This window comes from Halichoerus grypus, chromosome 3 (assembly GCF_964656455.1).
Source record: "Halichoerus grypus chromosome 3, mHalGry1.hap1.1, whole genome shotgun sequence".
NCBI lineage: Eukaryota > Metazoa > Chordata > Mammalia > Carnivora > Phocidae > Halichoerus > Halichoerus grypus.
In genome coordinates, this window is record NC_135714.1 from 106,228,446 (window position 1) to 106,252,294 (window position 23,849).

General features: G+C 35.8%; 1 protein-coding gene across 1 annotated transcript in view; it reads right to left on the minus strand.

Annotated features, from left to right (window-relative positions):
* ANKRD50 (ankyrin repeat domain 50) overlaps window positions 1–23,849 on the minus strand; it is a 34,125-nt gene that overhangs the window by 4,478 nt on the left and 5,798 nt on the right. The window contains exons 3-4 of the mRNA XM_036071426.2: window positions 6,139–6,368; window positions 145–3,695 (exon numbers count right to left, since the gene is read on the minus strand). Of these exons, the coding sequence (XP_035927319.2) occupies window positions 148–3,695; window positions 6,139–6,368 (3,778 nt within the window). The 3' untranslated portion in view covers window positions 145–147. The remainder of the gene's footprint in view (window positions 1–144; window positions 3,696–6,138; window positions 6,369–23,849) is intronic.

The following is a 23,849-nucleotide window of genomic DNA, read 5'->3' on the forward strand; positions in this document are numbered from 1 at the left end:
GAGAAGGTGTTGTTGAAAGAGAGGATGGCATCTGACTAGAGATTAGGCGAGGGAATTGGCCATGTGACTATTAGGGAAAAGAGTATCCTCAGTAGAGAGAACCCTACTTTTGACATTTTATTCTCTATGTTGATGAAATGTTACCTTTTATAATGGTGTTTCCTTTTTATAGTTGAAGCTAGGGTCAGAACCCTCAATCTGAAGCTTCAGGGCTTGTTTAAGGCTTAATTCCGTCTCGGAGGAAGGATATCCTTCTAACACTTCCTGATGCCCCCTGTCTTGGATTGTCCGTGGGACCGAAACCCTACCAAGAAAAACCTGGTTGCTCTGAAGATGGTAATTTGGATTGGTCATTATCCCATTTCTCTTCTTCTGCTCCCCACTTTGTTGATGAATGAGAAATTGCTGTTGAGATCGACCAATTTCTTGCTGAGTTGAAGGTACCATAATTTTGCACTGAGATTCTGCCGATATTTGTTTAGGTGGCACACTAGTCCCGGATTTGGCCGTCAGCCCTCTTTTATCAAACTGAGTCATTTCATATTCTAAAACCTTTGGCTGTGAAGAATTATTTTGTTTAGCTTTTTTCCCAGCTGCCCCAGATTTGCTGGAATTTTCTGATTTCCCCCCTTTATTTGTTTTAGTTGACTTCAAGCTGGGTTTTACCTGACTCCACTCAAATTCACTACTTGGTGAATTATGGCTCTGTCCCAAGGATTGCGTCGTGGAAGATGGGGACACAATTGACTGTCGACTTCTACTGCGTGGCAACGAATGCTGCTGAATTTGTTCTGTAAATGACAGGTTATGAAAGCTATCAATTGGCACTGTTTGAGCCGTTGCTGTGGATGATGTAGTTCTCAAAGATGAATTTTTCGAGCTTTTCAGGGAATTATTTGACAACGACGACTTCTGACGATCGACTGTAGAATCTGGAGATTCTGAAGGAGAACTGAATGCATGAGCTGGCCCATTAGGTAAACCACGCAATGAAGGCTGCATGTCCCCTCCACCAGTACTGCCAGAACTATTTGATTTGATTGTTAATGATTGCATTTTTGAAGACACCGACTGCAGAGGTTTTTGCTCCATTGTATGAACAGGAGATGGGGAACAGCCGTTCAAACTAGATGCACCATATTTTTCTAATAATTTAATTATTTGAGAATGTCCGTTTTTGGCTGCAACACGCATAGCTGTGCGTCCAAATTGATCAGCATGGTTTGGATCAGCACCGTGCTCTAATAAAACCTGCACAACATCAATGTGCCCTTCCTGGGCTGCAATACAGAGCGCAGTTGCACCCTGATTACATGTATGGTCAACTATGGCACCATGCTCGATCAGAAGCTGAACCACTTTTACGTGGCCCTGCCAAGCTGCAGACTGCAAAGCAGATCGCTTTTCATTGTCGGCAGCATTGATGTCAGCATGGTAGGTTATCAGAACCTGCACCATTTCCAAATGGCCTTGCCAGCAGGAAACATGAAGTGCTGTCCTTCCTTCGGCATCACTTGCTTCTACATTTGCACCATTTTCTAGAAAATACTCAGCCATTGTAAGTTGGTTTTCTAAGGCCAAAATATAAAGCGTAGGCCTCCCATCAGCATCTTTGTAGTTAACATCAGCTCCATGGCTAAAGAGTAATTCAACAATGTCCCTATGCCCTTCTAATGCAGCAACCCGCAGTGCATTTCTCCCATCATAACCTCTTTGATCAATGTTGGATTTATTTTCCAATAATATTTGGACACAATCATAATGACCCTCTTGCGAAGCCAATATGAAAGGTATTCGTCCATCGTTATCGATCTCATTTGTTCTAGCACCTTGTTCAATAAGTGCTTCACATATTAACCTGTGACCTTCAAAAGCTGCCATATGCAAAGGTGTCCATCCGGCATCATCTCTGTGATTTTCATCTAACCCTCTATCCAGGAGAGTACGTACTACCTCAACATTTCCTTGGGCTGAAGCTATGCTGAGGACTGTCCTACCTTCACTATCGATGCTATCCACAGCTGCACCCCAAAACAAAAGTGTGTTTACAACTGAGGCATGGCCCATAGAAGCTGCTGCTAAGAGGGGTGTCCGACCATTGTTATCTGTGTGGTCTACATCTGCTCCCCCTTCTAGAAGCAAGTCAACCACATCGACGTGTCCTTCATAGGCAGCTACCAGCAGTGGAGTCATGCCATCTTTATCACAATGATCTACTTCAGCACCTCGATCAATTAAAAGACTAACAACTGATGCATGTCCTTTACTTGCAGGCACACAAAGTGCAGCTACAGAGAGTGCAGTCCTGCCATCAACATCCTCATGATTCACTTCTGCTCCGTGATCCAGGAGGTGTTCCACAATTTCTCTATGGCCCATGTATGCTGCTGCTATCAGCGCAGTTCTGCCTTCATTATCAGCTTTGTTGACTTCAGCACCGTGTTGTAGCAAATTCAGTACAATATCCTCATGTCCTCCCCAAGCTGCTGCTCTCAAAGCTGTTCGGCTATCAGCATCTGCACAATCCACTTTTACACCTGCATAAAGTAGTGCAGAAACTACCTCGGTATGGCCACCCCAAGCAGCAGATCTTAATGCTGTCCAACCATCTTGATCAGTATGATTAATATTTGCACCACACCCAATCAAACAATTAACCACCTTGGTATGTCCTTGTCTAGCAGCTAGGGTAAGTGGTGTATGTCCATGCGCATCTTCGATCTCTAAATCTGCTCCCCTGGAGACAAGTAAATTCACTACATCAAGATTGCCACTGTATGCCGCATTAGCTAATAATGTTCTCCCATTTGAATCACACTGATTTACCGAAGCTCCATTATCTAATAATGTCCGAATGGAATCCTCTCTTTCCAAAGCTTGTCGGACTATGCACGATGTGCGATCATCTTCACTGTTGACGTGAGCACCAGCTTTAACCAACAGCTGTAGCACTTCTTGTTCCTTGGGTATTAAAGTAGACAGGGAATCTCTGACAGGTGTACCATTCCATATCATCCAGAGAGCTAACTCAGCTGTCTCTAACTGTAAGTTTGAATTAATTAAATGCAATGCAAATTCTTGTGCTTCCAATGGTGTTAAATTCTTGGCTTGACAGGTATAACTCATAGCCAACATTCTGTGTCCTTCTGCTGCATTACATAAATACTTCTGAGTGCAGTGTTTCACATCCAGAAGCCACTCTGCAAAACTATAGTGGAATAGTATTTTAGTATTTCCTAGTCCATCAACAAGAAGTTTGGAGAGGACATCTAACTTACGTTGAAAGTCTTCCAAGGTTAATGACATATTTTTGGTCCATACCGCATGATATAATTCCGTTATGGTCAAAGGCCGGCAGGCTGCAAGAATCACATTCAAAATGGGCTGAACTTTTGCAAACTGTTTCCTTACAAAAAGTCTCTGACACAGCCAGAGATAGAGACCATTTAGAGTTCCTGGGATGTCACGAATCTCTCTTAACATAATAAAATTTTCTACAACTCCATCTAGAACTCGTTCTAGATAAAGAAAGCATCCACTGCTTTTAATGTGCAGTTGATTTAACATCTCTGCAGTTTCTTTTGTGAGGTGTTGTCGCAAAGCTTCTTCCTGATCTAAACGATGAAGGATATACTGCTGAACATCCTTAACAATATATGCCTTCCGAAGGTCATCTAAGCTTATTTTTCGAAAACCTAAAGAGACAAAAAAAGTAGATGTCATCAGCTGAAAATGATTACAGAAGTTGCCATATATTTGAAGAGGATGTCCTCAATATATAATAAACTAATAAGCAAAGAAATCAATAACAAATCAATTAATACTAATAAATTAACACTTATGAATATATATATACACTTTAAAGATTTATGTGTGGGTGGGGGGAGGGACACAGGGAAAGAATCTTCAAGCAGACCCCCTGCTGAGCACAGAGCCCGCCAAGGAGCTTTGATCCCATGACCCATGAGATCATGACCTGAGCTGAAACCAAGAGACGGCTGCTTAACCGAATGAGCCACCCAGGTGCCACAATATCTATGAGTATATAAATCAGTTTTCTCTTCCTTCTGTAAAAATGCATTAATGGCAGATAAACTATTTCATTTTCTGATCTACAAATGGAACTACTTCTTATTCTATTAGTGGCTCAGGGCTCCTCTCAACTTTAATGACAAGAGATACTTAACTCAACATTGGAAAGTCTTACATACATATCCATGGAAGCACCTTGGTAAGATTTTCTGAACTCCCAAATGACTAAGGAAAAAAGGATGCCAAAGATAACAAATAACACTTGCTTGTTTTTACAAGCTGATCTTTTTCACTTGAAAAATTTATATATTTCCATCCACATACCTGAATGTACACTAGCCTTAATTATGGGACTGAATATTTATATCCAATTAGAGTATTACCTGTCACTGCCTCTAAATTACTACTATAAATACACTTTCATAAAGAATACATACAAAATGCTTACAGTTTAAAAAATAAAGCTCTTCCAAATCTAAATGCTTAGTAATATGAATTTAGATAGAATAAATTATTATGTTATCATTAATGATAGTTATCTATTCATTAAAACAAAACTGAAAGTATCTGTTAATAATTTGAATATCTTGAGTTAAAGTTACTGAAAATAATTGCTTTTTTAAAATTGCAACTTCAAATCATTATATATGCAATTCTCTTATTATGAATATGCACAATTTAATACATTGCTATCAAAGCACTTAAACACATTTTTATAAGGCTGAAAAATGCTCAACATTTTTAGGGGGATAAAAACAGAATTTACTGAAATGCTGGACCATATCTCTGTTGAACCACTTTTGTACTCTTACTGAAAATATTTCCCAGGGTATGAAACTTCTCAGTGCTGCTGACAGTAGAATGACAGGGTGAGAGGATGTGTGCCAGTATTTATAACCTGATGCTCACTGCAAGTATTTATTATCCTAAAGAATCTGTGAGGGAGGGACTAGGAAATACAACAATAAGAAAGTCAACTAAATTCTGGCATACTGATACACTAGTAAATTATGCAGCCATTAAAACGGTTATTAAAAAGACAATACAGTGACACTAAAAGGCTTTAAACTTTATTGAAAAGCAGGAAGTCAAATTGATATAAGTATGATCTCAACTAGGTAGGATAACATACACAGAATTTAATACATAATGTTAAAGAGTGGTTACTTAATATTTTATCCCTGAAAGATGTTAATATTTGAGTATGTTGTCATTTAAAACATTTTCTATATGGAGCATGTATTATCTTATAACCAGATATAATAAATATGTATGAAAATCTTCAAAAATACTTGCGGATTAAGTTCTTTGTGCAGAAAACAGTTTCAAATGGGCTATTTCCTTCAGTCCCATAACACATACCAACTGCCATTAGCCCACAATAATAACCTCATAGGCAGTCAAGATTCTGCTTAAGGGCCAAAGTAATTTTCATTAAATTGACTCTAATCTGAAGCCATTAATAAAAATGCTACTGGTTAGTGTAGTGAATACATCAGGAAAGAGAAAATCTCTTTCCAACAATGTTAAATCCTCAGATATGAGTGGATGAAACTTATTTAGACCTAGTAAAAATCTTAATGTTCTTTCCCTATGGTGATACACCTACCAATTTTAATTCTGAACGCACTCATTTCAATTCAAAGCCCATATATTTCAACTTAAAACAATAGCAAAAAGCAGAAAGAAATATGTAGGACATAGGCAAGGAAAACTGAAAAAAGTCTAGGAAAAAAGTTGAATAAATGAAAAAATACGCTATGCTCATGGATGGAAAGAAAGCATATTTTATATTTCAAAATTCTCCTATATTAAAAGTTTTAACCAAATTTAGTATTTTTTGTTTATATCATTAATAGTTATAATTTTAAAGTATGCTATTAAAGTCAATCTGGAGGAATAAAAGTAAAAATATATAATTCAGAATAATAATATTGGTGACAACGAGGGCAGGGAAGTAAATGAACCAAAAAAATAAAAAAAAAATATTAAACCAATGTGGCATTTGCACAAAAATGCCAACAGATAGTTTAGAAGATAAGACAGATAGTTTAGAAATATATCAATAACACATCAATATACATACATGGCAGTAATTACACTTACCGGTAAACATCTTAGTAACAGCCTTACTCTGTTTTCGGGCAGAACACAGAAGTAATAGCCATGGTGGAAAGAACTCATGGTGCCCAGCTAAAAGCTCTGCAACCGTTCCAGATAAGCTGCTAGACGTCTGTTCACCTTCAGTAATGTTACACCCTTCGTCAACAGAATCAACAAGCAGATACAGGCTGTGCTGGGGAGGCTTCATTCCCAACAGAGGGAGCAGAACACATCTGTAAAACACATCCAAATGAACCTTTTGAATGTTACTGGCTATGATGTTTAGTTTATCATTCAAACATTAGTCATACAGGTTATAAATATATTTTAAGAATACATAAATTAAGGTTTTAGAATAAAAATATTGTACAAGTTTCAGTTCCTTACTTTAAGATACTAGCCCTAAATAGTTCACATTTTCAGTAACAACATTTTCCACAATAAAGTGAGTGAGAGAGAGAGTGTGTGTGTGTGTTAGTAATTCAGCTAAGGAGGACAGTAGGAACTTTAGGAAACCACATTTCAATATTCCCTTCCTGATTTTTTGAATCACCAATAAAAAACTCGAATTGCTTATAACCAAGTTAAAATGTGTTGCAAAGGAAAAAAAAAAAAAACCTTTGGGGACCACTTTAATAAAAAGAAAATAGCAAGTGTCCCATATCATTTAGAAATGTTTCATTATTATTTCTCTTACAAAATGACTGCAGGCTATACTAGCTTGTCACGCACAAATTTTATTTTTAAAAGATGGTACAAAGATAAATTACTATAATCTACGTCCTGCTTGGTGTATGTTCAAATTTCAATGTTAAAGAACAAATTATTACATTTAATTCAACAGAACAAGCATTTCCTACTCATAACTTATACTGCAATCGAATATAACATTTTCATAACTGAAACAATGCTCATTCATTTTCAACAAACATTTACTTAAGCATGTCATGTGCTGAATAAGGCACTGAAAGGGACATAATCCATTTAGTTATGAATACCAAAACTTTACAGCTAATACTTTCTACAACTCTCTTCTTAAACTTTCAATCCCATAGCAACCAAGATCTAATTTATCACTATGTCCTACCAATATTTCTTTATAAAAATCTCTCAAACCCACCTCAGTCTGTAACATCATCATCCTACTCCACGCTACCATCATCTCTCTCACCTGGGCCACCATAATCACCTGTATGTTCTGTATGTTACATGTCTCCAACCACTTCCCCAGAGTTCCTACTGCAGCCAGAGGAACCTTTTTACAATACTACTCCAGCCACACTAGCCTTCTTTCAATGACTTTTATTAAATAAGATACAATTACACAAGGACCTTTTCATTTTTTTTTAAAGATTTCATTTGTCAGAGACAGAGAGAGAGAGAGAGAGAGGGAGCACGCACAAGCAGGGGGAACAGCAGGCAGTGGGAGAAGCAGGCTTCCCGCTGAGCAGGGAGCCCGATGCAGGACTCGATCCCAAGACCCTGGGATCATGACCTGAGCCGAAGGCAGAGACTTAACCGGGAGCCACCCAGTCATCCCACAGAAGGACCTTTTCATTTGTAGTTTTCTCTGCCTGAAATGTGCTTCTTTTCTCTCTTCATGTAATTAACTCCTCCTTAATCTTCAACTGTAAGCCTGAGAGTCACTTTTCCAAGACTGAATCCCTATAATATGCTTTCATAGTATTAAAAATATTTCTTTCATAACACTATCAAATTTGCAGTTAGACTTATTAATTTAATGTCAATGATCCTTATTTCTTCCTTTACACTGTAAGCATCAAGAAAACAGGGACCATGTCAGTTTTGCTCATGAGTGTACTCCAAGACTCAGCATAGTGCTGTGCCCATAACAGATCCTAAATAAAGACTTGACATTGTTGTAGTCTAGAATGGAAAACAAGTAACTTCAATGCATTATGCTCAGTGCTATGATAAAAAGCAGTAACATCACTAATGTGATTGATAAATGACCAACTCAAGGGAAGTAGAGAGGAAAGGCGGAGGATGTCAGAGAAATATTCAAATATTAGGTGCTCAGATGAATTAAGTTTTGAAGAACCAATTATAGTTCTCCAGGAATTGTAATAAATTTATAACACATTTAACAATAAATTATAATTAAGAGGAAGAAGGGCAATTCTGACAGAAGGAATATGCTAAATTTGGGAAAATTTACTTTACTGTACCTTATGTATATATTTCCTCTATTATGAGAACAAAGAAGGTTGATGAATAACAGGTACTATAGTAATATTTATACCATAGTATATAACATACCATACTATATATAGTATATAACATACTATAATCACTGCCACTTGAGAAGTAACACACAGTGCTATGGGAGTACACAGAGGGCCAACTTAGAACTTAATTTTGACAGGGATAGGGTGGGGGAGAGCTCAGGGAAGCCAAAAAAAGGAGCTTAGTCAGGAGAAAGAGCTAGGGTAAGGACAACACACAGGACCAAAAAAAAAAAAAAAAAAATCTAGTTGTGGCAACCTCACCTGAAAGTCTTGAAGAAGAGAAAGACCACTGAACAAAGTATGGAAGAAAAGTTAGGAAAATACGTAAACACTGGGTTTTATAAATTTTATTATGAAATTTGGACTGTGATCTAAGGGTACTAAAGAGCCACTGAAGTACTTTAAAGCAGGAAATTGAGATGTTTATATTTGTGTTTATAAAGGTAACTGGCTATATTTGAAGGAAAGCCTGAATGAAGCAGGGTAAATCTACAAGGGAAGAGTGAGTTGGGAGGCCACTGCTTATAAAAAAATGGGGGAGCACCACTGCTAACTTTAATTCAGTGTCTTACATGCTTTAAGTACTTTACATATCCATTAACTCATTTGATTTTCACATAAACTCTTTAAGATGGGTACTATTATAATACCCATTTCCAGATGAGGAAATCAAGGCACATGAGGATAAGTCATTTGTCCAAAGTTAAAGGAAGGGATTCAGGTCTAAGGTCTGACTCCAGAACCTACACAAGGATGGACCATTCATCATCCTAAGGTTTGCCTGGGACTTTCCAAGTTTTAAGCACTGATTTGAGAAACTAGCTGCACCTCCTCCCCACCCCCAACTCCTAGGCAAACCAGGTGGTTGGTCACCAGAATTTATACTCTTAACCACTAGGGTCTACTAATTATATTATAGCAAATATTATAAGGATTTGAGGGAAATCTGGTGGGTGAAATTGATAGGATTTGATGATTATTTTGTTGCTTTTGCTTACTAGTTGTTTGCTCTTCTTTTTATAGTTTCTTATAATAAAAACTTAAATAATTTTTTCATACTTTCCTTCTAATATAATCCTTTAATACTATGGATTCCCTTCTTAACTATTTTCAATATCATCTAGTTCAAAATAATTTCCCTTTGATTCCTTCTCTGAATTACAGGTTTTTTAGATGTGAGTTGTATAGCTTTCAAATATTTGGGGATTTCCCAGGTTTTTTATGTTATTGTGTTATTATCATTATTTAATTCAACTGTGATCAGGTAACATACTTCGTATAACTTGCATACCTTTAAATTTATTAGGATTTGTTTTGTGGCCCAGAATATATCTATCTTAGTAAATGTTGTATGGACACTTGAAAAGAATGTGTACTCTGCTATTGTTGGGTAGACTGTTCTACAAATGTCAATTAGGTCATTTGGTGACAATATTGTCCAATTGTTCTTACTGATCTGCTGTTTATTTGCTCTATCCATTATTGAAAGGGGAGTGTTAAAATATCAGAATGTATGTGTGGATTTGAATGTAATTACATCTTCTTGCAACTGTATTAGTTTTTGATATTTTGAAGTTGTGTTATTAGTAAGAAACAATTATGACTGTTATATCCTTCAGGAATTGATCCCTTTATCATTATGAAATGATCCTCTCTGATCCCTGGTAGTATTATTTTCTTCAAAATTTACATCACCTGATATTAATGTAAGCTTTTTCTTTTGATTAGGCTTAGGATAATATATATTTCCTCATTCTTTTTCATTTAGACTATGTGTCTCTTTATATATAAAGTATACTGTAGGCAACATATAATTGGATCTTACATTTTTATCCAAGCAAACTGCCATTTAATTAGGATATTTGCCATTTACATTTAATATGATTATTGATATGGTTCAGTCTAAGTCTACCATGTTCTTGTACATATCTTTTACAAGGTGTAAGCACATCTGTAATATATATTACTAGGATTACAGTTGCTAGGTTAAGGGGCATACCTGTGTATACTTTGGTAGTAATTGACAAAACACTCTCCTTAAAAATTACATAAATATATATTCCCAACAGCTATGTAAGAGTGCCTGTTTAATTTTTACACAGATACATAAAAAAATGGCATCATTGTAGTTTTAATTTACATTTTGTTTATCATGAGGCCAATCCCATTTACATATGTCTAGGAGTCATATTTCTTTTTCTTTAAACTGTGTCTTTATATCTCTTTGCCCATTTTACAAAAGACTGTCAATTTTTCTCTTTTTGGGACTCCTCAGTATTAAGAAAATACATTTGTTGCTAATTTTTTCCACTATTTGTTATTTTTCCTTCTGACTTTTTAACGTATTTTTTTTTGACATGCAGTTTCTTTTTTTATTTTTATACAGATAATATATCAGAGTCTTTTTTTCTTTTATGATTCCTGAGTTTTATGTCACATTTCTGGGGGGCCTTCCCAACTCTAAGCTTGAAAAACATTTCCTCATGTTTTCTTCAAAAGCTTTGAACATTTTACTTTTATTTTTTAATCAAATTCTGACATAAAGATGTGACCTAGGGTTCCAAATTTTTTCCACATGGCTCCACAGATATCCCAAAACTATTTATGAGATTATCTTTCTCCTATTGATTTGAAATATCTCCCTTTTCACAGAGTAAACCCTCATACACGTTTTGGGCGTGTTTCATCTCATTCCATTGTCTTACCATCTTTTCTCCAAGCACTTTTTTTTTAAAGATTTTATTTGTCAGAGAGAGAGCGTGAATGAGAGAGAGTACAAGCAAGGGGAGTGGCAGGCAGAAGCAGAGGGAGAAGCAGGCTTCCCACCGAGGAAGGAGCCCAATGCGGGACTTGGTCCCAGGACCCTGGGATCATGACCTGAGCCCAAGGCAGATGCTTAAGCTACTGAGCCACCCAGGCGCTCCTTTCCCAGCACTTCTATTTCTGCTTCATGCAACTGTTTAACTCAGGTAATTTCTTATTAATTACGTTTTCATTTAAGGCTGTATGTTTGGCCATAGATTTCTTTTTTTCCATGGCAACATTTTTTTTGGTGAGTGTTTCTCGTGCTCTGCTTCTCAGATTCCTTCCTCTTTTGTTCTTGAGATGTATTTTTATATATCTGTGACAGCTCTTCTTCAGTAAGATAAGTTCCCTCTGGACCAGCAACTGCAGGTTAGTAACCAGTGTCCAGGCTTGTAAGAATTCTCCTTATGACTCAGAGTTACAGGCATGAAAAATATCTTTGAGCTTCTACTTCTCTCCAGCCAATTAAGATCAGAAGCTGTGGGGATACACATAAGGCAGGGTTTCTTACCACAACCCCCTCCTGAACTACCCCCAAATGTCTGACTCATTCTTCCCTGCCCTCTTTGTTCTTTCTTTCTCCCTAACTCAGTCCAGGGGAACTTCTAGCATAAGTCTATAACCTGTCTCCATGGTTCCAAATAAGAACCTTTATATACTCTTGATGATATTCAGGGTCTGCACTTATTTTAAAGAATAAAAACTCTGCCAGTTTTGTCTGCATCTCAATTTGATATCAACTTCCACACTATATTAAGGTTTGGGCTTATAGTTCTCTCATAGTTTTACTTTCTTGCTTTTGTACTATTTTCCATGCCTTACTTACTCATATTATAACCAGAAGCCAATCTATGGCTTTAAAAATGTTGAGTTATTTTTTCTAGCCTTGACCTCACCCTAAACTCAAAAGTAAAAATCCCCCAAACTATCTGCTACCAATCTCCTGTGTGGATGCCCCATAGGCACCTCAAATTTAGTATGTTTAAAGAAGTGATCTGAAAGGGCACCTGCACCCCAATGTTTATAGCAGCAACGTCCACAATAGCCAAAACATGGAAAGAGCCCAGATGCCCATCAACAGATGAATGGATAAAGAAGATATGGTATATACATAAAGAAGATACACACACACACACACACACACTATGGAATACTATTCAGCCATCAAAAAATGAAATCTTGCCATTTGCAATGACGTGGATAGAACTAGAGGATATTATGCTAAGCAAAATAAGTCAATCAGAGAAAGACAATTATCATATGATCTCACCCAAATAAGTTCTTCCCCACCCGCCTTTCCAATGTCACTTGATGTATCTCATCATCCTCTAGTTTCTTTTTTTCTTTTTTTAAGATTTTATTTATTTGAGAGAGAGAGAGCACGTGCGAACAAGCGGACAAGTAGGGAGAGCAGACTCCCCACTGAGCAGGGAGCCCAATGTGGGACTCAATCCCAGGTCCCTGGGATCGTGACCTGAGCTGAAGGCAGAAACTTAACCAAGTTAAGCCAAAGTTCTTAAGCCAAAATCTTAGGTTTCATTCCTGAGTCCTCCCTTTTGCTCCAGTCACAATGCTCTCCTTTCAGTTCTAACAGTAAACATGTCTTTTTTTTTTTTTTAAGGCCAATGCACTTGGTACTCCCTCTGCCTAGAAAGTTCCCCCATATAGAATTTCTTGTCCTTTATGTTTCAACACAAATTTTGCTCCTGAAAGACACGTTCCCTGATCACCATGTCTTAAGAAGACTTCATCATCACTTATTGCTGTTATTCTAAACACTCCATCTCAACTGTTTTCTTTGTAGTGGTTATCATATTCTCAAATTAATTTATTGCATTATTTGTGTAGTGTTGTTGTAAGGCTGAAATGAAGCTCTTCCACCTCCATACCCCTCCTCTAGGACTTGGCTCTCACCTCCTACCACACTAGCTACTCTTCTTCACATCTTCTCAACCTTTCAATTTTGAAATATATCAATATTCAGATCTTGGATCTTCTCCTTCTCTATTTACATTCACTTTTTACATAAGTTTATTAATGCCCTTAAGTACCATCTATATTCCACTGAAATTTATATATACAGCCAGCACCTCTTTTCTGAATCTAGACTTGTGAATCTAACTACTTACTCAACTTTTCTGCTTAGGTATCTGCTGTTGAACATATTAAAACCTAAACTTCAGACCTTTAACCCTCAACTTGTGCTTCCCTTAGTCTTCTCCGTTTCAGTAAAGGGCAATCCCATCCTTCCAGTTTTAGGCCAAAAATTTTAGAATAGTCCTTTACTCCTCTTTGTTTTCCTCATCCTCCACATCCAGTGTGCTTTCAGATCAATCTTAAAAATCATCAAAACAGAACAAGTCTCACTACCTCCACCACTTTACCCAAGTCCAAGCACCACTGCCTCTTACCTCCATTTCTACACTAGCCAGGTACTGATTTCCTGTTTCCACCTTCACCAACCCAGTTCTCAACAAAGTAGCCAATGTGATCCTTTAAAATCTTAAGCCAGAGGATGTTACTACTCTGTTTAGAAGACCTGATGTCTTCCAAATTACTGAAAGTAAAAATAAATGTCCTTACAACAGCATTGAAGGCCAGACATTGTATGGATCCTGTTCTCTACTTGTCTCCTACACATACCCTGTTGCTTATTCTGTTCTAGCCACACAGGTTCCCTTATTTTTCTTGGATTATATTAAACCAAGTTCCACTTCAGGACTTTGCACTTGATATTTCCTCAGTCTGGAATGTTCTTGTCAGAAATTTCCTTCACAATGCCCTAATCTCCCCAATGTAAAATAGCAATCCTTCTCCCACAATCTCCCAGTACATCACTACTATCCTCCTTACTCTAGTTTGATTTTCCACACAGCATTTACTGTCAATTGATATGCTATTAGTATCTTATTAATTTTTACTTTTCTACCAACCACCCACTCCAACCCAAAAAATGTAAGCTCAATAAACACGATGACATTTCCACTTTTACTAATATATCCCAGTATTAAGAATGGCATCTGGTGATCCAAGTATCCAATATATAATTGTTAAATGAATGAATGAAAGAATGAATGAATAGACCAGAGTAAAAGTGAGAACTCAAAAATACATACATACATGTTTGTATCTCACACTGGTGGTATTACAGATTAATAGTGAAAGACATGCCACTCAACAAATGCCAGTAAAACAATCAAGTAGAGAACAAGTTTTTAAATATTCAGACCCAAAAAAAGTAAAACATAAAGGAAATAATAAAAAAATACTCATTTTTTACATTTCAAAACAAAAATTTTACAAACAAAATGACAAGCCATAGGATCAAAGATATTTAAAATAGTAAGATACCATTTCATGTTCACTTTCTGAAACATAAAGAACTATGACAATACAGTAAGTGTCAGTGACCTAAAAGAGTAACGGAAACTCAAATACACAACACTGTAAGAGAATAAACTGCTACAATTTTAAAGGTTAGTTTGGTGCTATCTCACAGAGTTGAAGATGAATATACCCTATGATCCCAAATTTCACTTCTAACTATGCAATTTGGAGTCACCCTTCACTACTTCATTTTTAGTTATGTATGCCCAAGAGAGAATGTTCTTAGCAGCATGGTTTTGTAGAAGTTTAAAAGCTCAATACAACTTTTTGGGGGCAGGGATGGGGAGTGAGAGTGCACCCATGCAGTCAAGTCGGGTAGGGAGAGAGGGAAAGGGAGAGAGAGAATCTTAAGCAGGTTCCACGCTCAGCACAGAGCCCAACACGGGGCTCGATCCTATGACCCAGAGAGCATGACCCTAGCGGAAATCAAGAGTGGGGCACTTAACCGATTGAGCCACCAGGAGCCCCATAAAAAGCTGAGTACATCTTAAATGAATATCAACATGACAACAACAAATGAATCATAACATAAAGACTGGAATTATATATTATACAGTAGTTAAAATGAATCATTCAGAACCACATATAACAACATAGATAACATAAAAAAAAAAAGTTACACAGAAAATATTGCAGAATACTGCCAGGAACACAATGCCACTTATATAGAAGAGTGGTTTTGAAAGTGTGGTCTGAGGTTCCCTAAGGCTTTCCTATACTCTAGAACCTATCAGGGTAAGAATAAAACTAAGATATGATTTGCCTTTTCACTCTAGTTCTCTCTCAAGGATACAGTAGAGTTTTCCAGAGGCTGCATTCAAAAGCAGATATGATAATCCAACTGTCTTTTATTAAGCCTAATGTTAGAAAGAGTTGTAAAAAATGTGTAACAATGCTCTTCTTTTAAGTATGTGGTTTTGGGTTTGGTTTTTTTTTTTTTGGTCCTTGACAATATATATTCTTTCATTTAAATGTTACTTATGTTAATATGTAATGAATTTATTATTAAATATTTATTAGTACATATTTTTAAACTTTATCAGTTTAAATTTCAAATACAGCAAATACTGATACATAATCCACATAAACAGAGGTTCTTTGACATCCTTAACAATTTTTAAGAGTGCAAAGAAAACGTAAAATAAAAAAATTTTGAGAACTGCTGATACAGAATCAAAAATGTATAAAACTTGAGCATATAACTAGTATGTGAATATACATACATATCTCCCTATGTAGTCAAACTGCATATAAGTTAGTCAAACTACATAGATATAAAAAGTAAATCCATAAGAGGAGTCATCTTATGGGGTATGAGATCAATATTAGTAAGGGATACCTGGGAAGGCTTCGAATGTGGATTATTTTTTCCTTTAAAACAAAACAGAAAACTCAGACTTAAAGGAAATATGGCAAAATAGGTAGGTAGATGCATATTTGTTTTCCTATTTTATTTCTTGTATAACTGAAAAACTTCAGGGGTAGGAACAATACATCATTTTTTCCACAAATTCTTTTTCTGTAACCATTTCTTGTACTTGGTGCCATTAATTTTTATGTTTCAATTCCTGTGAAGTCCATGGTTTGCAAGCTGCTTCTCTCTCTAAATTAGCAATTAATAAGCATAATAATTGAGATTTAAGCTACAAAAGTTTTTTTTCTCCTTTCTAATGAATATGAATTTTAAATGATAATCTCAGAAAGATTTATAGGAATGAAACTATGAAACAAAGATGAAACTACGGATTTATGGAAGAGAAGCAAAAGGTGGCCTCATGATTCACATCATATAACATCAATCTGATGCTGTTAAAGAGTCTTCCATTTTATAAAAACTAATTTCAACATGCATAAGAGACTACAAATAAAATAAAAAATACTGGTTCAAATGGATCCTTGTTATCTAAACTATAAAATCTCTCTATATAAATTGCTCCACAGAAAAACGTGTACTATTTCAAAACTGAATATGGTTAGAGCAACACAAATTATCAATATGAGCAAATTTATAATGCTTTAAATTAAAATATAGTTATTTCTCAATTCAAGAAATAGTTAAGGTCTCTACTATATGCTATGCCCTGGAGATAGAAAGGGAACAAGACAGGCAAGCTGTCTGCTCATTCCACTAGGTAGGCATAAAGTCGAAGTAAACAAATGCACAAAATAATTTCAGATCATGATAGACACTGAAAATTAAGAAATAAAGAAAACGAAGTGGGATAATCTGATGTAAGACACTGACTGGGTGGGGAGACTTCTTAGACACAATGGAAAGGAAAGGCTCTCTGAGGAGATAATATTAAAGCTGGCATCCAAGTGATACCAGAGCAAGCAGTCATATAAAAATCTGCTGGCTGGAACTTGACCTATTTCAAAACATAATAAGGGTAATGATGTGGATAAAGAGCAATGAACAAGGATGAAAGTGGTACAAGCTGAGGTCAAAGGCTAGGCAAAGACAGGACCATGTAAAGCTTAGATTTCATTCTAGAGGTAGTGAGAAGCCATTGGCAGATTTTAAGCAGGTAAGTAATATGATCTGATATTCTAACTGCTTTGTGAAGATAAGAGGGACAACTATAGCAACGGGAAGACCATGTTGGGAGGCCAATGCAGGAATCTACACAAGAAAGAATAGGAGTAGCAGAAATGGGGCTGCAGAGAAGTGAAGGTATTTGTTTTATCATTGAAATAAAACAAAAGTAGTTAACGGATTGAGTGTAGGGGATGAATGAAATTGAGGAATCGATTTCTAAATTTTTGATGAAAATTATGGATTTCCTATATGAAATATTATTTCCTTCGCTTTTTTTTATTGTTAGCTACTTTTACAATAGTGGTATATTACTGGTTGCATACCTTTCTCATCCTCTTTGAACTGAAAAGCTAGCCACAAGTCCTTCTCATGGTGATAGTAGAAGCAAAGAGGATAAGCCCAACTATTCATGCACATTTTAAGCCTCTGTTTAGATCATGTCTACTGACATCCCACTGGCCAAACCAAATAACATGGTTGAGCCATATGGAAAAAGGCAGAGAAGTGTATTTCTACTCTAGTAGAAGGACCTGTAATACCATATGGCAAAGACCAAGAATACACAGAAAGATGAAGACCAAAAACAGATAATTCAATCTATCACAATTTCTTTTTTTTTTAAAGATTTTTATTTATTATTTGATAGAGAGCACAAGCAGAGGGAGAGGGAGGCAGAGGGAAAGGAAGAAGCAGACTCCTCACTGAGCAGGGAGCCCGAATTGGGGCTGGATCCCAGGACCCTGGGATCATGACCTAAGCTGAAGGCAGATGCTTAACCGACTGAGCCACCCAGGCACTCCAATCTATCACAGCTTCTATGTATTCAAATCATAAGTCATAATTGTAAAAGGTCAGCAACTTCTGGAAAGCTCCAAATCTTTCTTCCAGATAACAACAAGTAAGGTATAATTAGTTCTCTTAATTAATACTTGTTTTTTTATTAAGCAATTACATGAGCACTTAAAATTCTATTTTATTACCAAAGACTATATTTAACTATGCATGTATATAGTAGAAAAAAATAACATTAGAATATATCTGAGATGAGAGGGACACCTGGACGGCTCAGTCAGTTAAGCATCTGCCTTCGGGTCAGGTCATGATCCTGCGGTCTTGGGATTGAGCCCCACATCCCTGCTTGCAGGGGCCTGCCTCTCTCTCTCTTCCCCACTCATGCTCTCACTCTCTTTCTCTTTCTCTCAAATAAATAAATAAAATTAGATAAAAAATATATTTCTGAGATTAGAATAACATGAAAGAGTGAAATTGACTTAAAATTTAAGACAATTATATATAGTATGGTAAAAGACATAACTAGAATGACTGTAGGGTAAATAGGCAACCAATCAGAATATACTTCAAACATGCATTTTTTTTAATGTAAGCTCTATGCCCAACATGGGACCTGAACTCACAACCCTGAGATCAAGAGTCACATGCTCTACTCACCAACCGAGTCAGGTGTCCCTTAAAAGGTATTTTTAAAGACAGAAAAGTATTTACTTATTTTACTTCATAAAATCAAACCACTTTACCATATGGAAACCATTTTATTTCATAAAATTTTTTTAAAACATCAAAAATGCTAAAAACAAAGTGAAGCAAAAAAAAAAAAAACCCAAAAAACAAAAAGAAAAATATCTGCAACATACATAACTAACAAAAGATCCATATCCTTATTTTATATATATATATATATATACACACACACACACACACACACACACATACACGAAATTCTTACTAAACACTGAGAAAAATAAGAATATTCCTACTTTTCACATCTCTTACCCCCTTTAACACTCTCTTATATGCTTAAAATGTTTCTTGAAACAACAAATGAGCTTGTGTGCTCTGATGAAGTTTTGGAAACATGATACATATTTTAGATGGAACAGAATGAAATTATCAAGACTTTTTAATAAAGGTAAGCAGAGAAATTTGAATTTGCTGTATAGGTTATCACAATCTCAGAGGAATGACGTATAAAGAAAGCACTGTTTTACTATGGTTAATTGGTCAACTATGAACAAAATGAATTAGAATGTAAAGGCTAAAATCAAGTAGATCAACTAGGAGTAGATGAATAAATATTCTAGATTAGGATAAAGGATTCAAGAAGCATTCTAAGAAAATGATCAAAGACCTTAGAATAAACTAATAGAAAATAAAGAAAACTCTAGAAGCTGAGGGCAGTGCTTCTTAAATTTCGATGTGCACAGGATGTACTTAGGAAATGGGTTAAAAGGCAGATTCAGATTCAAAAGACCTGATATTCTGCCTAATAACTTCCAAGAGATGCCAATAATGTTGATCTTAAGATCACATTTTTAGGGTGCGCCTGGGTGGCTCAGTCGTTAAGCGCCTGCCTTCGGCTCAGGTCATGGTCCTAGGGTCCTGGGATCGAGCCCCGCATCGGGCTCCCTGCTCAGTGGGAGGCCTGCTTCTCCCTCTCCCACTCCCCCTGTTTATGGTCCCTCTCACTGTGTCTCTCTCTGTCAAATAAATAAAATCTTTAAAAAAAAAAAGATCACATTTTTAAGTAGAAAGAGTCTAGGAAATAAGAATTAAGGAACAACTTAGATACTAAGAGTCCATTTTCCAAGAATTCCAGATAATGGCCAAGTTTCATATTATATGCTTTCATCCTGTATCCTTCCCTCCATCTTGGCACTTGTTAAAGTTGCATTTATACATTTATTTTTGTGATTATTTGTTCAATGTATATCCCCCCACCCCACACTTAACCCAGTGTCCTGTTTGGCTCACAGCTCTAGCCCTGACACTGAGCGTATTTCTGGCAGCCAGCAGGTGCAGCATATTTGTTTCAGAAATAAATGAATGAGCCAATGAATAGAAATGCTGAAAGAGATGCTGATTTGAAAGACAGAAAGTTTAGTGAAGAACACTCCAGTGAAAAGATACATGTTGATCAGAGTGAGGATAAAGGCTGTTGATGCAGTTTTCATTGCTATCATATTAGATATGAGCACTGGTAACCACGTAAGTAAATAAAATTATTGAAGGAGTATGTATAACGAGAGAAGAACTAAGTAAGATTTGTTGGACAAACAGAGAGAACCTAGAGCAAGGGTGACCAAAGAATGTAGTCAGGGGATTTTGAAAGGAAGAAATTACAAATAATGAAAAAAGTTCTAGAATATATCATTGAAAGCTAAGATAGAATGAGCAATGAGTTCAGAAACTACACTACATAAATATCTTTCTGTGAATATATACATATATATATATAGAAGTATAGAAGTCAAACATCACTAAGTTAAAAAATGAAGTCATAGATAAAAGTAGTATTTGCATATACAAATTCGAGACGATATGAAGATTTAGTGAGAAATTTAAAAAAAATACATTTTTTTTCAGAGGAATAGGAAACATGTTTGTGTTTGAAAATGCCAGGAGGAGCCAGGCTGGATATATAAACAAATGAAGTGGTCTTGGAATAGAATATCAGAGTGGGGGAACTGGATCAAATTAGGGTGTGTAGGCACCATCTGAAGACAGCAGCTAACTCAGCTCTACCAGATTACTGATTCAAAAGAATGAGAACCTAATATTGTCAAATTTCCATTTTTTTTTTTTCCAAGAAAAACAAAATCTGGATGTGTGTGTGAAATTTCCTGAATTGGGTAAAAAATATTCTACTTGTAGGGCATAACTTTACTCTCTCTGGTCTAAAAAAAAAAAAAAAACTGAGTTATTAAGAAGTAAATGAAAGAGGGCGCCTGGGTGGCTCAGTTGGTTAAGCGACTGCCTTCGGCTCAGGTCATGATCCTGGAGCCCCAGGATCGAGTCCCGCATCGGGCTCCCTGCTCGGCAGGGAGTCTGCTTCTCCCTCTGACCCTCCTCCCTCTCATGCTCTCTGTCTCTCATTCTCTCTCTCTCAAATAAATAAATAAAATCTTTAAAAAATAAAAAAAATAAAAAAAATAAAAAAAAAAGAAGTAAATGAAAGAATGGCCAACCAGAACTAAAAATGTGACTGAAATTAAACAGTATAGATATGGAGCAATATGTTATGTCACTATAGCAGAAGTGATTAAGGTAGAGGAATGGTTCAGCAAATGATAAGGAGTACCAGGAACAGGAACCAAAGGTAGCAGCTCTTAGATATGAATATGAAGAGAAAGAACCCATCAAGGGTAGAAAGAAAAGGTTTTAGGAAGGGAAAGTGGGAGGGTTTGAATGAATGGAAGTCCATCTTAAAGTAAAAATAACATGGTTAAAAATTGGAAACAACAGACAATTCAGTGAAAAACGACTATCTTAGACTAAAAGAAAGAGAATTTTGATTATGAAAATATTAATCCATTTATTTTATTTAAAATGTGAACAATAAAGACACTTTACAAGATCTCTTAATCTGATAATATCTAAGAATAGATAATGACAGTTATTTTAAGTAGTATTAGTTATACAAGACAGATAAAGGAAAGGGAATATTTTGCTTTGAAAATACCCCAAAACTGAGGGTAAGAGGGAAGCATACATTCAGTCTCATTCTGTTCTTAGTCCCTTTGTTGAGAATGCCAAAAATACTTGGAGCCAGTTAAGACAGAAGATAGACATCTGGCCACTTAAACTATCTGGACTAATGCCATATTCATACATGCTAAAGAGCAGACACAGCAGGTTAATAAATTAATAATTACTATACCAGTCTGGTCTACATTGAAAACTGACCTAAATAATATAACATTTCAATTCCTTTTCTTAACCAAGAACTTCAGCTGTCCTTCAATTAGGCTCAAACATATTCTAGTTAGGTAAGTAGCATAATAATCACTTAGCACTTACTATACGCAAAATGCTGTTCAAAGCACTACAGTAAATATAAAAAATTAATCAGTCATGAATAATGCCATGAAGAAGCATATGCCTAATAGAAGAGATAACAGAGAGATATGCATAAATAACTACAAAAGAAGCTAAAAATCTAGAGAGATACAAGTGAAAAATTATAAACGTTCAAGAAGGAAATAAAAAGATTAGAGAAAAGATTCAACCATTTGAGGATTCCTATCTGACATAAAAAACAAATGTCAGTTTGGTCTTCCAGTTTCCAATTCTTTTCCAACAAGCATTTCACTACTAACACATTTTCTTGCCAAACTCTCAAAGTTTAGTCAGTCATCCTAATTCTTCATCATGATTTTATTCCATTTACACATTACAGAGAACAAAATCTTTTTACTAAGGAAAATTGTTATCACACACAGAAAACTCATACCTGGTCCTGCAGACTGTTAACTAGAAATAAAAATTAGGGAATGGTATCTACCAGGAACAAAAATTTGTATTTCCCAGCACCACATCCATCTAAATCTCCAAGAACATCCTTGGGTTCAAGGACCATGACAGTAACGTTCAAAAAGGAGATTCTCGTTGAACGAAATAACCACGTTCAGTTGTGCTTCTAAACCAGTCATAAGATCTGAAACTCTTTCTCACATCCCTAACTTAGATACCTTGACACTTCTGTCAAAAATAACTGGAATTTGTTTTACAGTTTTATGACTACCAGGAAACACTAACACTAACTCTAGAAAATACACAAAATATACCAAGTTTTGCAATAAGAGCCTGAAGGGGAAAAGGCAAAACGAAAGAAATCAGCTTCTAATTCTCAAGTAAAAATGTAATTGTCATCAACTTAGTTCCATCAACAGAAATGAGAAAAAAAAATTCTAAACACAGTAACAATAGCTTTGCAATTTAACCAATTAAGAGAGAAAAATGAAAAAGGGAAAAATAGAAATTAATGGGTCTTCATTCATCATTCCCTTTAGTAGATCATATAATTCCTTCCAACTAGTGTTAAAACATTCGTGTATTGTATGGACACTATAACAACTATTTACCCCAAATATTATTTCTTTATAGAAATCGGATAAATATTATCTTAAGAATTTAAGCTCCGTGAAGGCAGGGCATTTTGTCTGTTCTATTCACTGATTTATCTACACCTGAACTCTACTTAACACAGACAAGGTTCTCAATAAATATCTCCAGCTAAACTGTGCTTAAAACACAAAAGACTCTTCAAGGGGCTCCTGGGTGGCTCAGTCGGTTAAGCATCTGCCTTCGGTTGAGGTCATGATCCCAGGGTCCTAGGATCTAGCCCCACATGGGCTCCCTGCTCAGCAGGGAGCCTGCTTCTCCCTCTCCCTCTGCCTGACGCCCTGCCTACTTGTGCTCTCTCTCTCTGTCAAATAAATAAATAAAATCTTAAAAAAAAAAAAGACTCAAATATTTGCTATAAGAATGAATGAATGTCAGAAGAAATTTTGTGACAACTAAATCTAAAAATCAAGGTAGTACATCATGTCAGAAAGGAAAGAAAACAGCAACATTTAACTAGATTAAAATAATGTTCCTCTTATTTTTATTATCATATAGAAAAAGACCAGTAATTAACAAGTTACCACGTAGGTCCATGACTTCACGTAAGAAGTTTTTTTGTGGTATTACATATTTTATCTAGTATCATTGAAGATAAATACTAGGGAAAAAATTAGGAAGTAAACTGAAGAAAAGTATATAAAATGCATTCGATACTGAATCACTTCTCTGCAATTTCCCCAACTTTGTGGAACTGTGAAGAACTAAGATTTTTACCAATTTTCCAATACTATTAAATTGTCTCACACATGAATATATGAAACCATCAATATTATCAAGTGTTAGATGTTAAAAAGATGTTAAAAAAAGTGGTT